The 18312-nt window shown below is 44.4% G+C and overlaps 1 protein-coding gene across 2 annotated transcripts in view; it reads left to right on the plus strand.

The window, feature by feature from the left end:
* FRMPD4 (FERM and PDZ domain containing 4) overlaps positions 1–8360 on the plus strand; it is a 185971-nt gene extending 177611 nt beyond the window's left edge. Inside the window, exons 14-16 of one of the 2 annotated variants that reach the window (XM_032592190.1) lie at positions 2258–3322; positions 3712–5004; positions 6616–8360. In XM_032592190.1, coding sequence (XP_032448081.1) covers positions 2258–3322; positions 3712–5004; positions 6616–7940 — 3683 coding nt within the window. In that variant the 3' untranslated portion in view covers positions 7941–8360. Of the gene's footprint in view, positions 1–2257; positions 3323–3711; positions 5005–6610 lie in introns of both variants that reach the window. The other variant, XM_032592189.1, reaches the window with a different exon arrangement.
* The last annotated feature ends 9952 nt before the right edge of the window (positions 8361–18312 follow it).

Below are 18312 nucleotides of genomic sequence, written 5' to 3' on the forward strand. Positions count from 1 at the left end.
TTCAGCTTTCATGTTATACTAAAGCAGAAGTTGGCAAACGATGGCTCATGGATCAAGTCTTGTTCTTATAAATAAAGTTTTATTGGTACTCGCCATGCACGTTGTATTTGTTTCCTAGGGCTGCCGTGACAGATTGGCGCAAACCCTGGGGCTTAACATAACAGGAACTCATTCTCTCACAGTTTGGGTGGCTACTGATCCAAAATCTAGGCAGTGGCAGAGCCATACCCCTCCAAAGTCCCAAGGGGAGAACCTTTTCTTGCCTCTTCCATCTTTACATGGCCTTCCCTGCTTTTCTGTGGGGCCCAAATCTCCCTCTGCTTTTCTCCTATAGGGACACTTGTCATTGGATTTAGGGCCCACACGGATAATCCGGATGAACTCCTCTCAAGGTCCATAATTGAATTACACTTGCAAAGGCTCTTTTTTCCAAGAAGGTCATACTCACAGAGTGGATATATCTTTGAAGAGGCCACCATTCAACCTACTCCATGCATTTGTTTATGTGTCATCTATGGCTACGTTTGCGTTCCCATGGCAGAGTTGAATGGTTGCTCAACTGAGCACTTGGCCCACAAAACCTAAAACGTCTACTACCTAGCCCCCCCTTTACAGGCAAATTTTGCCAACCACAAGTTTAAACCTAGAGCCCTGTCACAGCTTCGCTAAACTACTATCCCTCTCCCAGCAATTTACGTTCCCGACATACACGAGCGTGTGCGTCCACACACACATACACCCCCTACACACAGTCCTAATCGAAATCGTTCATAAAACAATGCTGAACCCCCATAGGAATATTTATTATAAGGCAACATGTAAATAGGGCTCTTGTGTAGCTCAGTGCCTTCAAAAGTATATCTTTCTTGCTATTCATGAAAATAAATGCGTTTAGCAAATGACTTGGAACAACATTCAGCATTGAGTTTATTGTGTATAACTGGGGGGCGAAGGGAGTGAAAACGTCTCCAGTAAAACTGATTTTTCTTCCCATATGCCTTGTACATTCGATGTCAGTATCATCCAAACTTGGGCCAGGGGGCGATTTGAGGGTACTAATGGGAGATTATGCGGCCCTAACACTTCCTCATTAAATTTCCTTATTAAATTTCAGAGCAAACTCTCCACATCAAAATTCCCTATTGGGAGACCCCTGAGGAACACACAAAACCATGATTTTTAAATTAGGGTTTTGCAATTTTCATTCACGGGAACATCCAACAAATCTTCAGGAGTTCTCATGCTCCAAATAAAAATTGAAATCAGCCAAACTATTAACTATGTCTACAAATAGCAGAGAGGCAGGGTGCCTGGGTGGCTCAGTCGGTTAAGCATCCTACTCTTGGTTTCAGAGCAGGTCGTGATGTCATGGTTCATGAGATTGAGCCCCGCGTTGGGCTATGCACTAGCAGCACGGAGCCTGCTTGGGATTCTCTGTCTCCCTCTCTCTCAGCCCCTCCCCTGCTCGAGCTCTCTGTCTCTCTCAAAGTAAAGAAATAAACATTTAAAAAAATCTCCTTAAAAAAAATAGAAAGGAGTGCATTACCTGTGACGTCCCAACTTACGCATCGTACATGCATGCATGCGCGCACACACATACAGGCATCCATGCTGACGTTTATACGTGAATATATTAACACCCACTAGGATATAAAAAGTCTCAAGATAGAGGTTTTATGCTATCATTACAATATGATTACATTATATTTTTATGTGTATATTAGATCATTTTTATTATAACATTATTACATCATTACAATATTTCCTAAAATGTGTGGCAGAAGTCTCAGGCTCCTTGACTTTCTCTTAACTCGATAAGGAAAAAGTCCAACATCTTCCTCTACAAAGTGGGCAACGTTAGATCTCACTTTACAACGAAAAGGAGAATCTATTTTCTGGAATAACAGCCTATTAGACTATCGCCTTTATGGATTTTTAAAGACATGTTATATGTTCACATTCACAGACATAAATGAGGTCTTCTGATAATAGAACCGAGAGTCACGTGGGATTAAGCTGTAGCTCCCTATTCTTGGATGGTATTCTGTTTGATCAAATAGCGGTTGTGTCTCATGCGCGATCAATTTTGGTAATGTCGGTTCTCATGACCAAGAAATCCTTACACCTGACGCCTAAATTGACGGGTACCATATCTGGGAAGCTGAATAACGGTATTTACAAAACTGATGCTACAAGCCATTAAATTAAGAAATCAGGTCTCACAGTAACGTGTCTTTGCCTGATTCTTTCTCTTTAGGAACTGAAAATAAAGGAAAGCATAACCTCCTTGGCCCAGATTGGAACTGTATACCCCAGATGACCACCTTTATTGGCGAAGGGGAACAAGAAGCCCAGATAACATATATAGATTCAAAACAGAAAACGGTTGATATTACGGATGGCGCCTTGTGTCCCAAAGACCACCGGCACCTGTATCTAGACAACACCTATAACCCAGATGAACTCAACCAGCCACTGACCCAGCCGGGAGATGCTCCGTGTGAGGCAGACTACAGAAGTCTCACTCAGCGGTCCCTGTTGACCCTCTCAGGACCAGACGCTCTGAAGAAAGCACAGGAGTCTCCGAGAGGAGCTAAAGTGTCCTTTATTTTCGGAGATCTTGCCTTGGATGACGGTAGGAATCCCCCGACTCTTGGCTACGAAAGACTATTGGAGGAGAGCCCAGAACTGCTGGAGAAGCAGAGGAATCTCTACATCAGCGGTGCCAACGATATGAAGGGCCTGGATCTCGCCCCGGATGCGGAGAGCATCCAGTTTGTGGCAAATTCTGTTTATGCAAACATAGGTGACGTGAAACACTTTGAGGCCGCCGAGGGGATAGAGGAACCCCTCCTGCACGACATCTGTTACGCAGAGAACACCGATGACGCGGAGGATGAGGACGAGGTGAGCTGTGAGGAGGACCTCGTGGTAGGAGCGATGAGCCAGCCGGCCATCCTCAACCTGTCTGGGTCCAGTGATGACATCATTGACCTCACGTCCCTGCCCCCTCCAGAAGGGGATGACAACGAGGATGACTTCCTGTTGCGTTCCTTGAACATGGCCATCGCCGCGCCCCCACCTGGCTTCAGAGATAGTTCAGACGAGGAGGACTCTCAGAGCCAGGCCGCCTCCTTCCTCGAGGACAAGGAGCCAGGCAGGAGTCTGCAAAATGACGAGATCCCTGTGTCCCTCATTGACGCTGTGCCCACCAGCGCCGAGGGGAAGTGTGAGAAGGGCCTGGGTAACACCGTGGTTTCCACGCTCGAAGCTCTAGAAGCTCTGTCCGTGTCAGAGGAACAGCAGACCAGTGACAATTCAGGTTCTTTCACGATTGTTACATTTATTCACTGATAACCCTGCATTTCATCCTCTCAAGCCATTTACCCTTGGAGTCCTGTTATGTGCTGTTGTCCATTTCACACATGTCCCATTTCATAAGTGGGCAGAAACTACCATCGTGGGGTTTTCATGTATGTGGTTTCCTTTGTTACTTTTTTTTAATATGTAGCACATCCCCCCCCCCCCCCATTTCTGGAACAATTGTGCAATAAACTCAGAGTCCTTACTGAAAAGGGAGAAACTTGGTTTTTGGTTTCTGGTGTGTTGTTTTTTTTTTTTTTTTTAATAATAACGAGTCCCATTTTCTTACGTGTCTCCTAGTGCCTCTGACGCCTCCATTAATCGGTTCTTGTTTTTCACGGCATGCAGGTGTAGCCATCTTGCGGGCTTATAGTCCCGAGTCTTCGTCAGACTCGGGCAATGAGACTAACTCTTCCGAAATGACTGAGAGCTCTGAACTGGCCACAGCGCAGAAGCAGTCAGAAAGCCTCTCCCGCATGTTCTTGGCCGCTCACGAAGGCTACCACCCCCTTGCAGAAGAGCAGACAGAGTTCCCCACCTCCAAAACCCCCGCTGGGGGCTTGCCTCCCAAGTCCTCGCACGCCCTGGCCGCCCGTCCGGTGACCGACCTCCCGCCCAAAGTTGTGCCTTCCAAGCAGATACTTCACCCAGACCCCATGGAGATGGAGCCCGAAACCATGGAGACCAAGTCGGTCACTGACTATTTCAGCAAACTGCACATGGGGTCGGTGGTGTACTCGTGCACCAGCAAAAGGAAAAGCAAGCTGGCCGACGGGGAGGGGAAGGCACCCCCTAGTGGGAACATGCCAGGGAAGAAACAGCAGGGGACCAAAACAGCTGAGGCAGAGGAGGACGCCAAAGGTAAATTTGGTACTGTGTCTTCAAGGGACAGTCAACAACACCTAAGCACTTTTAACCTGGAAAGAACTGCCTTTCGCAAGGACAGCCAAAGATGGTACGTGGCCACCGAGGGGGCAGTGGCTGAGAAAAGTGGATTGGAAGCGGCAGCCGGGATAACATTTCCAAGAGCTTCCGGTCTGGGGACGAGGGAGGCGGAAGAGAAGGATGAAGGGGCTCCTGATGGAGAAGCCGGTGAGGTTTCAGGACTTGGCCAGCGGGACCACTTCTTAACGGACGTGACCTGTGTATCTTCAGCCAAAGACTTAGACGACCCAGGGGATACTGACCCGTCTACCTGTGACCATCCTTCCAAGCTTCCTGAGGCGGAGGAGAGCGTGGCCCGCCTTTGTGACTACCACCTGGCCAAGCGGATGTCATCATTACCAAGCGAGTGCCATTTTTCTCTACAGAGCTCTCAAGGCTCTTCGGTGGACGCAGGCTGTGGCACAGGCAGTAGCAGCAGCACCTGTCCCACACCTGTGGAGTCCCCCCTCTGCCCCTCCATGGGGAAGCACCTGATTCCCGAGACTGCGGGGAAAGGCATGGGTTATGTTCCTGCGGAGGAGAGAGCCGCTGGGCTTCCCAACCATGGCGCCACCTTCAAGGAATTGCACCCACAGGCAGAAGGGATGTGTCCGCGGATGACAGTGCCCGCTCTGCACACAGCTATTAATGCGGAACCCCTGTTTGGCACTTTGAGAGATGGATGTCATCGGCTCCCCAAGATTAAGGAAACCACAGGTACAGCAATGATGGATTTAGCGCTTTGCACTGCACGCCCGAAGCCTGTAAACCAGATTTACAACAAACCTAAAAATATAAAGTTTGGACGAAAAGTCAAAGTTAGAATTGTTTTTGAAAGGTTGCAGAGCTATGGCCGGGTTAAGTGTCCCTCATCGATCCCCCAGTGTTTAGTCAATACTGAAGTTTCTAGATCTGGAACAGCAGTGGAAATGGCATTTGCTCTTTAGAACCTTGCTCTGTGCTTGCTTTCAAACTCAGAAGGGAGCTATATTTTTTTTCTAAATCCTAAATGTAGATTTTCAGCAGCGCTCGATGCTCAGTGTCTCTAGTTGCAAGACAGTATTACGTAGAGTCACAAACGTTTGATTTCCTTCTCAACACCTCACATTTCTACTTTCGCCCTTTCGTTATTGAGAGGCAAGGAAGGATAATAGAGCGGGGTTGCAGGGAGATGGAAGGGGCTTGGGAAGACCGTTTTCCTTTCAGCAATACTTAACAGATCCCTCCCTCCTCTGTAAGACTCTCTTAAAGACATATTCTGAAGTATCTGGCACACTTTGGTGTCAGGAAGTCTTTCGGGGTACGCGTGATGAGTTGCCTTGTTTTCTGCGAAATAATAAGATATAGGCACAGGGAGAAACAAGAACACAGTCACCTTCTGTGTCCATCTACACCATGCTGTAACTTGGTGGGGACATAGTCCTCTCACCGATCCACTTGGCCAGCCATCACGTGGCAAAAACAGATGTTCTTTCATACTCTCAAATATCAGAGTATATCAGTAATATCTCTTCCGTATTAGGTCAGTAGGTGGTAGTGAGATCTTAACATTGGTTCGCTTCCATTCCCCCCCTTTTAAGATTATCTGCTTTCACGACACCCGCCACTGGCGTCACCTGCCTCGGGAAACCCGTCTTTGAATGGCCTTTAAGCACACTGTTTAATCTTTTGTGGTTTACAAAGAGCTTTCACCAAACTTACCTCTTCTCACAAAAATTCTGTGAGACGGAAATGTGTTCTTCACATGACCACTTTTTTGAGAAAAGTTGAGCAACTCGCCCAGGGTCTCTGCTTCAAACCCCGTACCAGGCCAACCCCTGGGGTCCTCTTGAAAAGTTGACCTTATTTAGTGCACATTAATTAAATTAGACCACTTTAGGGAAAAAAAAAAAGGTAACTAATGCCAGGATTAACCTAACTCCCTTGAAATGAACTTGTATGTCATAAATATGTTGGAATAGTGGAGGCCTAGGAGGTCTAGGATGTGTGTTTTCTAATTATGTGTCTAAGCACTGATAGGTAAATACTGGGGACAAGGAAGTCATGAAATGCCATTGTTTCTGAAAATGATTGTGATGGCTAGACAATTCCAAATAAATGAGTCGTTTCGGAAATAGCAGATTCCTAGTATTTCTTGAAATGTACTGAAATGGAAATCTTAGGAGAGCTCAGGAGGCGGTCCTTGAAAAGGAGGGTGATCCTGACGAATTGTAGCCCTTCTAGAATACATCCTTGGGAAATGACAACCATCACATAGAGGTTCAGTGAAAATGACCACCCATGAGATGCTTAATGATTCTCTCTGTTTTTCTGCTACCCCTAGTGTAGCTTTGACAGAGCCTGGGAAGGAGAGACGAGGAGGCATGCCTTCAGCTTGGTCTCAACATCCTGAAGCTGATCCCATCCTGCTACCATCCAACATTCACTCGGAATCAAAGGTGCCAATTCCAAATCAAGACCCTAATGATTTCTCCCAAGCAAATCTGGCATACGGAGAGGCTGTGAACTGGCGGCCACTGGATCTGAGAGGGGGGAGCCTCGGAACACCCCCCAGCCAGAGGGCTCTGAGACGTAGCAGCAGTATCCTCTCGGGATCTGTAGGTTTGGAGACCTTCCAGGAGAGAACCAAGGGTGCGGTCAGCTTAAAGTGTCCAGGTATCACAGAAGCACAGGAGGCCAGTTCAGAAAGGCGAGCAGAACTCCCCCTGGGGAAGAAGCTCACCAAAAGTTTTTCCCAAAGCTCGATGTTCTTTAGCTCTGAGGGAAAAGTTCACAGAAGGTCCCCGGTGGCTCACAAAGACTCAAAGCTGTATAGGACATTACCCTTGCGCAAGCTGGAAGGCAGCAATTGGAGATGCCGGGGACCTTTCAGCTACTGCTTCCTGAACCGAGGGCAGGAGGAAGACGGTGATGAGGATGAAGAGGAGGGAGAGGCCACCCGCCGGGTCTCTTGCCTCTTTCGACCACAGATGACTCAAGCCATGCCAGAACCAATCAGCCCACCCCTGGCTGTTGGCATTCAGAAGCAAGGAGGGGAGCTGACCAGAGGTTCAGTGCTAAAGGTCTGGGCGGAAGATCTGAGTGGCCCAGATGATGTGGACTTCAGCAACCTGGCCTTTGATGCCCGGATTGCAAGAATAAATGCCCTAAAAGAGAGCACATATGCAATGCCTGATGGGTTCCTCGCAGCCCAAAATGATGCCAATGAGCTGCTCTGCCTCGTCAGAGCAACGAAGGGAAAGAGAGAGGAGTCACGCCCTGAGGCATATGACCTTACGCTTTCTCAGTACAAGCAACTGTTATCCATCGAGTCCAGACAGTTGGGAAGTGCCTGTAGGAAAATGGCTATGGCCGAGAAAAGCCCAGAGGAGATGCTTCTAGCTATGACCTCCAGCTTTCAAGTGCTCTGTTGCCTAACGGAAGCTTGCATGCGATTAGTTAAAGTCGTGAACTCAGAAACGCAGCGGCAGGAAATCGTAGCGAAGATCAATGAAGTGGTCATAAACTACATTTGTCTCCTGAAAGCTGCAGAGGCAGCCACTGGAAAGACCACTGGGGATCCTAATGTTGGACTCTCGGCGCGACATTCAACCACCATGGCCGCCCTCGTAAGCACACTAACACGTTCTCTCAAGATGCTTTTAAATAAATAAAATATGAAAGTCACATCATAATCTACCTTTGCAAAGCCATACATGAACTTTTATTTACTTTATGTGTACGATGAACAGATGTCTCCTTTCTTCTCTCTGTATATTTTGTTATTTTATATAAAATAGGAGATAAAAGTCACATTGATGAAATGTTGAAATGTACTAATCAGATGTATTCTGTTTATATTATACATATATATACGTAAAAGAAATATACAAGAAAGTGATGACATTTGGCTATTTTTCGTATAGTTGAAACTCCAGGTATATGATGTGAAATTTTAAACTCTCAGCAAAACCGTGTTAGAGCAGAACAATGAATCCTCTCCCCTTTCCTTCCAAGCAGATACTTGGAGACCATATCATTCATACTTAGAAGTTAAAAAGAGAGAGAGAGAAAGAAAGAAAGAGAGAGAGAGAGAAAGAGAGAAAGAAAGAAAGAGGGAGAGAGAAAGATCACAATGTATATAAATCAGTACTTATGTTTTAAAATTATGATTTTTAAGCATTGGAAATAGCAGAAAGACATTTAAAATCTGAGAAGCTATTATGAATTATTAGAGAATATATATAATAAATTAATTTTTTGCTCATAGTGTTTGGTTATCTGATGCTTTCTTCCAAGAATCCTACATGAAATTTAATTTTCGCTTATGCCATTTGGGCTAGAAATGGGGTGGGGGCGGATTCTATTGTGTCAATACAAATGCTCTTCATGATGTTTCTATAATTAAAATATTTCCCCAAAAGAACAGAAGTAATGATGGGCAGGTTCCTAGGTAAAATGTCTAGAGTTAGAGATTATCTAATTACGTAAAATGAAAGGAATAATGTCAAAATTAAAATGTTTGATGAAAAGAGAGATCTCCTTTGATTAAATGTCAAAATATATAAACCAAAGACATCATCTTCCTCCCCACCCCAACTCAACCGTGAGACGTAGAATTCCATTAAGAGCGACAGAACATTTAGTGAAGTATTTGCAAAATTACAAAAAGCAGCATTCAGTGATCATCATAGTAAGTGCAGATCCAGTAATGTGAGTCAAGGCATAGAACTTCGTGCGTCACCTCTATAGGGGCCGATGCTTCCAACCAAATTTGAAATTCCAGCCTACCACTGGGACAGTTTCAAATCTGGAGTGTTCCAGAAAATCAGGGAGAGATGGCTCCTCTAATATGGAAGCCAGGATGAATAAATAAAGCATTTAGCGAATGTTCTAATTTGGATTGGTAGATTGAAATATGAAAGCTGGGGCGGGGGGGGGTACGGAAAGACAAGTGGTAAATTTGACCACTGTGGGCAAAACTGGTGGAATGCAAAGGGGTTTTCAGAACTGTCCTCTGTCTAAAAATGTATCTCTGGGTCAAAGCAAAAGGATGCGAAACGCAGTTGTCAAAGAAAATTGATATGTACATATGTACTTCATGGGTCATTTAGTGCTTAAGCTATACATACTCCTGTTTATGTAGATGGCTCCTTAAAATATGACAGGAGTATGGCAGGTGCAAATACTTCATTTCTGTAGCCTACCGGGCAGGAGGCATCACAGTCTCTTGTCAGTCGTTCCATAGAGACTCAGTAACAAAAGTCACACATATTTATAGATGGTAGCAAACAAAAGGAGTTTAGATGTGTGTTATTATAAATAATGTTTAAATAATACAACATTATTTTCTTATAATTATAAATATTGGTGTTTGATATTGATAAATATTAATGGTGTTTACTGTGGCAATTTTTGGTAAATATTCTGTGTACTAGAATACTAACATGAATAGGATGTGTGTTGTATGTCAGACAATGTGCTAAACATATCACATATATTACTCAATCATCACAACGATCTTATGGTTTGGACACTATTGTTAATTCCCGACGGAGGCAATATGGTGTAATAGTTAAGGACGCGGGGCCTGGGGTCAGAAACTTCCTGATTTAAATTTGGACTCTGCCATTTCCTATCCCTTTCATCTTGGGAAAGTTGATCGATTTTTTTCTGAGTCTCAACTTGCTTACAGTAAAATGAAAATCGATTTCCACAGGATTGTCATGACTTGGAAGTAAAATCGTGTGTGTAAAGGTTTTGCCGCAATGAGGGCATACCTGGCAGGGTATATACTTCCTGTTAAGATCTTATCATCATGGTCAGTACGTTAAATATATTGCCCAAGATAATGTATGGGGGATGTTTGCTTTATGTGCATATCGTCTCCTGCCTGTATATGCAGGATGTGGTATGTGCGTTGCATGTGTATAAAAGAAGTGTCCAAGGAAATAGCCATCCTCGTTCAAATCCTATCCAGTTAGAACAGCTTCCCAGTCCATTCTAGTTCTTTGAGAGGCCTCAGTAAAACAGCTCTGGGTCCTTCCAAACCATCTCCCATGACCTATGGGTGCTCCAGTACGTTTCTGTTTCTTATAGACAACCTCCTTAGTACGTAGAAAACCTCAAGCCCCCCCGCCCGTTCACTACACATGGGGCTCCTAAGTGGGGTCCAGGTCCACTAGAGTGTAGGAAGAACATGTTAGAATGATCCTTGTGTTTCTTTTTATCTAGCATTTTTTATGTTTGTGTATGTTTTATAATGGCGTAATAGTACGGTGGTATATGTACATCATTTTAAATAAATAAATCAATTAATAAGCATATGCCTGGTGCATGTATGCAAAAATCTTGTCGCAGGTAGGGTGGCACTGACACGAGTTGCGAGGCCACTGAACTTGGGAATACAACTTCCTTGGACTCGAGGTCCTTTGTGTTTAGTCCCCAGCCTGGTCTTCCAAGTGTATCGCCTATCATTTTTATGATAAAACTTTGAAACATATACAAAAGTAGACACAATCACGTAATGAATCAATATGTACTTCTCACACACCAATTCATTTAGTAAGAACTTCCTATAGACGAGAACTTATCAACAGAACAGCAATGCCACTTTCACACTTTCGTGTTTTTTAACGTGTACGGATTTATTTTGAAAGAGAGAGAGAGAGCCCGACGCGGGGCTCTATCTCACGAACCGCAAGATCACGACCTGAACCCAGATCAAGAGTCGGTCGCTTAACCAACTGAGCCACCCAGGCGCCCCCATTTTCACACTTTTAAAAATCAATAATTTCTTAACGTTATCGAGTAAATACTACAGAAGTAACGAAGAAGGGGAAAATTCCTTCAAACCCAACCCCCAAAGACAGTCCTGGTCAACGATTTAGGGCGTCTTCTTTTGGGTTTATACATACTGATGTTAGTATTACTGTGTGGGTCTATGAGTTTAATTTTGACTCAGAGTTGATCTGACTCCATTCGCCCTTCTACCTGAAAGTTCCAGCATGTTTTAAGTAAGTGGATTGGGCCTGAATTTGCTCTGAATTTCATCTTCCATGATGATTTGTCTTAGGAAAGACAGTCTTCATTTGTTTATATTCCTTTTTCATATATTTCCAAATGCCGGTTATTCTCTGAATGATACTTCTAAGCTACTGAGGAGGTCACTCTAGTTTATTTCTCCTGGATTACTCTTGGTTTGGCAATAGGAGACGCCCGCTGTCTGGTTTCCCATTCGTAATTGTGTTAACGGATTTTTAAACTGAAAAATGAGCAAATCATGCATGCTCGGTGATTTTCTTTTCCAAACGCTTAGAAATCTTCATAGGGATCAAAATACAAACATAATACATTGTTTCTTTCTAACCTATTTTGGGAGGTGGAGGGGTACATAGAAGCGGGCGGTGTTTGAGTAGTTGTGTGTGTTGGGGGGGGTGTGGAAGAGTAGTTTTCAGTTTGGCTTTACGGATTCCATTGCTAGTTTCCCCTGTGGCCGTCCAAAAACTATGATAAAACGTCCTGTATATAACATCCCAAGTCTTCCTTTAAGGCTATATTGCGGAAGTAGCTTCTCTGCTTTTGAAAGATCAGAGTCGGAACCTAAGCTTTTGAACTGAATTTTTATTCATAAGAACTTGAACATCACTAAGTTGGATACTTTTTAGTTATGTCACCTGTTCCCGGCCTACCCCTCTCACTTTTTAGTTTCAAAGCCTATACATGTCTTTATCAAATGTTTCCGCCGCACCAAATAATGGAATGAAGTAAGTCCTGGGTCACTGAGAGAAGCAGATAACCGATTACCCCACGTAGCTCATGTCACCATTCAGCTTGAAATTAACCTGCTGCCTTCAGCTGAACTGTCTCCAATCTTTCCTCTATACTTACCATTGCACCTCAGTTTTCTGTTACGCATTAACTTCAAAGTATTGAGTTGTTTGTGGGTCTGTTTGGGTTTTTTTTTTTTTTTCATTCTACGTGTTCGTTTTCATTCTCCACTCTACAGTCTGGAACAGAATTCCGTTTGTGGCATCATCACGCACAACTTTAGGCAGAATTAGCTCTGACAGTGAAGATATGTGGGATTCGGGAAGCTGAGCCTTCTTGTTAACCTCTGAGCAAGTAACGTTTCTCCTGTCTTCATTCTGATGAGTACCCTTTGCACGTTTGCCCTTTCACTAAACAATCCATGGCTCCTTTCTGTCACCCACTTAAAGAGGCAAGATGAGTCCACTCATTCAAATTACTATTAACAGCTTCCTTGGTCCTTGCCAAAGCTGGAACACCCATTCTAGAATGAGTGATCACTTGTCATCCCTCAAGAAAGGAGGGGCTCCTAGAGGGTCAGCATGGCAGGCAATCCTCACCTCGCATGGCGGTGCAGGGCTGGAAAGATGACCAACAAGACAGAAATGTACAAAGTGATCTTAAGAGTCAACGAGATGGGCTCCCGGTGGCTCAGTCAGTTGAGCATCTGACTCTTGATCTTGGCTCAGGTCTTGATCTTGGGGTTGTGAGTTCAGGCCCCACTTTGGGCTCCTGGCTGGCTGTGAGTCCTGCTTAAAAAAAAAAAAGAAAGAAAAAGAGCCAATGAGAAAAAAAAAACTACAATTGTTCCATGACCTATAAAATATTTTTGTCCAAACATTACTATCTTGCTGTCAATTATAAATAATAGAGACATGGAAAATATGGTAAAACTGCTATTTATTTAGTACACGGTAATTTAAAATATTGGAAACCTTGAGAATTCAAGTGGGCCTTTTTTGTAAAGCCTTATAAAGGATAGTTTGAACAGTGCTTGTCTTTTATTCATCATTCAACTTCTAACATGGAGTGAGCGTCTTTTCTATGCTTTCACAAATTGTCCTACTCCTTTTAAATTTGGATCGGCTTCCCATATTTTATCGTTCGTGCTTTCGATGCTGTGAAATGGCTCCCAGAGTTCCTTTAATGTAAGTGGGTTTCTTTTCCAGCGTCACATCCTCCGGGACAGCTTTGCCCTTTTCGTCACCACCACCGTCCTTGCTCATGGCAATAAATTCGCCTTCGCTGCATTCCTCTGGCCAGTCTCAAGTGAAGGCAGTGTTCGTATTCCCATAGTCAGCTACTTCCTCTGTCGCTCCATTTACATTGGATTTTCATTTCACTTCCAGCATAATCGCTTGCTGCTTCTTTGCTGCACTTCGCATCTTTGGCCAGTTCCCTCATTCAGTCATCCATGTTTATAAAATGTTATGTGGCTTCATCAAGCAGGGGGAAAGGGGCATAGCACAACTACATGCTTTGCTGTCTGCACATGAGCTGAAGAGCATCGACTTAGTGATCAATCACCAACAGGCTTTGAAAGACGTAATATGATGTATATAGTGATTTTTGGATTGAAGAAGCTAATAACAAAAGTATGTCCTTTGTGCAATGATTCACAGTTAACATGCCATGGTAACTGACATTTAAACCAGGTTGTGGGGGGACTGATGTCTAGCTAAGCCATGGTAAACTGAAATTCGTGCATATCAGACCCATGCAGAATGAGAACTGCCTATATACAAATGTTTAAAAAAATTTTTTTAATGTTTACTTATTTTTGAGAGAGAGACAGAGTGTGAGTGGGGGAGGAGCAGAGAGGGAGGGAGACACAGAATCCGAAGCAGGCTCCAGGCTCTGAGCTGTCAGCACAGAGCCCGACGGGGGCTCGAACTCACGAACCGCGAGATCGTGACCCGAATGAAGTCGGACGCCTACCGACCGAGCCACCCAGGCGCCCCTATATACAAATGTTTAAAGGGTCTGAAGCCACTGGTGAAAATAGCTGGGTGGGTAGCGTTCGGCATGGTCCGATCAAATTTCCTACAATCATGGACATTTTCTAAATCTGTGATGCACAATATGGTAGCAAATGGCCATATGTGGCCCTTGTGTATTTCCACTGTGGCCAGATGACTAAGCAACTGAATCTTTAAGTTAATATAATTTAATTAACTTAAAATGTAAAACCCACCTGTGCCTACTGACACGTGCAAGTCTAGTGGGCCAGCAGGCAAAGAAGAGAAAAAAATAAACACAAAACTGACAGACTGCAGTAAGTTCTAAGAGGGAATTTGATAGGCTGCTGAGAAAGGGACTATATCTAAGTCAGGACTTTGTCTAGATTTGGAATGAAGGAGCCAATTCTGATCAGTTAGTACACAACACCCATTGCACACAGGCCCTGCTAAAGATATTTCAATGGTATATGCAGGGCCCCTGGGTGGCTCAGTCAGTTGAGCGTCCAACTTTGGCTCAGGTCATGATCTTGTGGTTCGTGGGTTTGAGCCCCGTGTCGGGCTCTGTGCTGACAGCTCAGAGCCTGGAGCCTGTTTCAGATTCTGTGTCTCCCTCTCTCTCTGCCCCTGCCCTGCTCATGCTCTCTCTCAAAAACAAACATTAAAAACAAAACTCTAATGGTATATGCGATAGAGACAGTAGCAAATACTCTCCCTCATTAGACCACAAGTTCTGACTACTCAAATCTTTCCCTCAGCTCCAGGTAAGTCCTAGGTCAAAAGATAACCGAGTACTCCCTGAATAATGTGCGCATGTGTGCACGCGCACACACACACACACACACACACAGACACACTTGTTCTTAGCCTTTGGGTGCCTTAGATGATGACGTGTGATTTGCACGAATAACTATTTCTTCCCCAAGATCTGAAAATCTGCTGTAGAATTTTGAGTGCAAATTAGTTCGTGAATGATTGACAAATGCACAGGGGTCTGGGAAGCGTGGTGGCAAATATTGACCTAATAGCCAGCAGAAGCAATCTGTTCCCTAAAACATGTCCTTCCCAGCATAGTCTGACTCCACACTAGCCCTTAGCCCACAGCTGGAACTTTCCTCTGCTTTTCCTCATCTTTCTACCAGTTCTTGGGCCCAAGTTGTTTCTTGGTTGGGTTCCAAGCCTGCACCCAAGTCCACTCAGATGTGACCCAAAACGTTCTGCAGTCTAAAATATACATAGGGTAAGGAATAAAGGAAGATGCACACTCAGAGCTTGATGAAAGCCAATTTAAATTTTTTTCAATGTTTATTTTTGAGAGAGAGAGGCAGATCGTGAGCAGGGGAGGGCCAGAGAGAGAGGGAGACACAGAATCTGAAGCAGGCTCCAGGCTCCGAGCTGTCAGCACAGAGCCCAGTAGGGGGCTTGAACTCATGAGCTGTGAGATCATGACCTGAGCCAAAGTCACCCAACCGACTGAGCCACTCAGGCACCCCAAAGCCAATTTAAATTTAATCTCCACTATACATTATTTCCTCCCCTTTCTTTCCTCTCTTTATCTTTCCCCACACTCCCCACCTCACCCCTCTATAATAGTTTTGTATTGTTGTGTAACAAGTTAATACAAACTTAATGGTACACTTATTATCTCACAGTTTCTGGAGGTCAGGAGTCTGGGAACAGCGTACCTGGGTCATCTGCTCAGGGTCTCACAAGGTTGCAAAGTTTGGGCTGGGTTGCATTCTCATCTGAAGACTCAGCTGGGGGTGAATCTGCTTCCAAGCTCATTCAGATTGTTAAAATAATTCAATTTCTTTCAGCTATAGGGCTGGCAAGTAGACCTGGTGTTTTACTGCTGGAGGCTGGAGGCTGCCCTTGGGTCATAGAGGCTGCCCACAGTTCCTTCCTACAGGGCATCTCCAACATGGCTGCTTATTTTATCAAGCCCACAAGGAGAAACTCTGACCTCAGGGAGGGTCCAGCCCCTCTTTTATGAGTTTTCACCTGATTAAGTCAGGCCAACTCAGGATAATGTCTCTTTTGATTACCTCAAAATCAACTGAGTTGGGGGGTGCCTGGCTATCTCAGTTGGTGGGGCATGCAACTCTTGGTCTCAGGGTTGTGGGTTCGAGTGCCATGTTGGGTGTAGGGATTACTTAAAAATAAAATCTTTAAGGGGCACCTGGGTGGCTCAGTCGGTTAAGCATCCGACTTCAGCTCAGGTCATGATCTCTCACAGTTCATGAGTTTGAGCCCCACGTTGGGCTCTGTGTTGACAGCACGGAGCCTACTTGGATTCTCTGTCTCCCTCTCTCTCTGCCTCTCCCCTGATTGCTCACTCTCTTTCTCTCAAAACTAAACGTTAAAAAATAAAACTAAAATAAAATATTTAAAACAAAAAATTAACTGGGGCGCCTGGGTGGCTCAGTCGGTTGAGCGTCCGACTTCCGCTCAGGTCATGATCTCAAGGTCTGTGAGTCCAAGCCCTGCATCGGGCTCTGTGCTGACAGCTCAGAGCCTGGAGCCTGCTTCAGTTTCTGTGTCTCCCTCTCTCTCTCTGCCCTTCCTCAGCTTGTATTCTGTCTCTTGAAAACAAACATTAAAATTTAAAAAAAAATTTACTGAGTTGGGACCCTAAGTACATCTCCAACATTACTTCACTGCTGCCACATTCTGTTGCTTAGAAGCATGTCACAGATTCTGCCCACACTCAGGAGGAGAGGGCTGCACGGGGCATGAACACTAGGAGGCAGGAATCATGAGGGACCGCCTTAGGTTCTGTCCGCCATGCCCTCTAAGGCTCTTCCCTCAGCTACAAACTCAACAGATCACATATTCCTCTGGACAGAAGAAAAGTGTAGACACTTGAAATACAGACTTGAAAGTCTTTCAGGACCCGCAGCCCTCGGTCTTCTCGGCCCTGGCCCAGGACCATCCTCAAGACATATTTCCCTGTTCATATGCCAAGTTGCTCTGGGGCTGCAAACGCCAATAATTATGATGTACTGACCTGTGCAGGTCAGAATTTTATTAGTGCTCAGTCCATAGGTAAGCTTTCTGTGGCAATATGCTTTTTTTCATCGCGCTCATTTTAGAGTCAAGTTATGACTTCAAGATCAGGTTAGATCATATAATTCAACCGGCAGATGAATTATTAAAGATGCTGAACTTTAACCAGTGTAACCATGCCTTTCTCAAGTATTTATGAGAAGGGAAATGAGTTGACTCAGACTCCTTGCTCCTATGTTTTTCAGCTGGGAGTGGAGCCCAATCATTCCAGTTCAACTCTCCACCATGACCCCCACTCGGAACTCCTGGTCAGAGTACCCTGAAAGGATGCTGCTTCCTCCATGTGGGTCCCAGCAGAGATGAATCCAGAACAGGGCCCGTTTCTTTCTAGATTCTGTGATCCTTCTTTTTCTCCCTTTATTTCCCAAAGCTATACTGTTGAATCAGACTTTACTGAAGTCCTCCTTTAGTATTCCCTGGATTTCTGAGAAGGGAGCAACAAGGCGCGCGCGCGCACACACACACACACACACACACACACACACACTGGATCACAAGGTATACTCAATGTGACCAAGATGGTGGCACCTGTCTACACTCCCACAGGGCATTGGTTGACGTCCCAACAGTGTGCATTATCCAGCCTTCTGACTTTGCCTATTTGATGGATTAATATTTCTTTGTTTTAATTTGCATTCACTGATTGATAAAGGGTTTGAGCTCCTTTTGGTATGGTTGTTGACCATTCGGGTTCCTTTTCCTCTAATTGCCTTTTCGTGTCTTTTGCCCAATTTGCAATTAAGTTTTCGATTTTTCTATGTTGATTTCCAGATTTGTTATGTATTTATGTATGAGGCCCTCGTTGGTTTGGGACACTGCAAATACCTTTTCCCAATCCATCATTTGTAATCTTTGTCCATAGCTTCCTTTCAAAAACAGAAAGCCTTCGTATGGAAGTAACCAATACGATTCTTTAATCGCATGATGTGTGTCTTAAGGGTTCTGTTTAAAAGTCCTTCCTCAGTCCCTTATGGGAAATGTATTTTTCCATCCTCTTCTATTTACTTTATGGTTCACCATTCATATTTAGGTCTTTAATCCATTTGAAATTCACCTGTTCATATGATGTCAAGTAGAAATCTACTTTTACTTTTCTCCATAGATGTAGACCATTTCCTCAACATCAAATCGCTGCTCAGATCCTGGGGGACAAGCAGCATATGTTGGGGCTCAGATGGCAAAGTGTGGACAGGTTGGGAATGGTGATTGGTAT

Source organism: Lynx canadensis, chromosome X (genome assembly GCF_007474595.2).
Source record: "Lynx canadensis isolate LIC74 chromosome X, mLynCan4.pri.v2, whole genome shotgun sequence".
In the NCBI taxonomy this organism is placed as follows: domain Eukaryota; kingdom Metazoa; phylum Chordata; class Mammalia; order Carnivora; family Felidae; genus Lynx; species Lynx canadensis.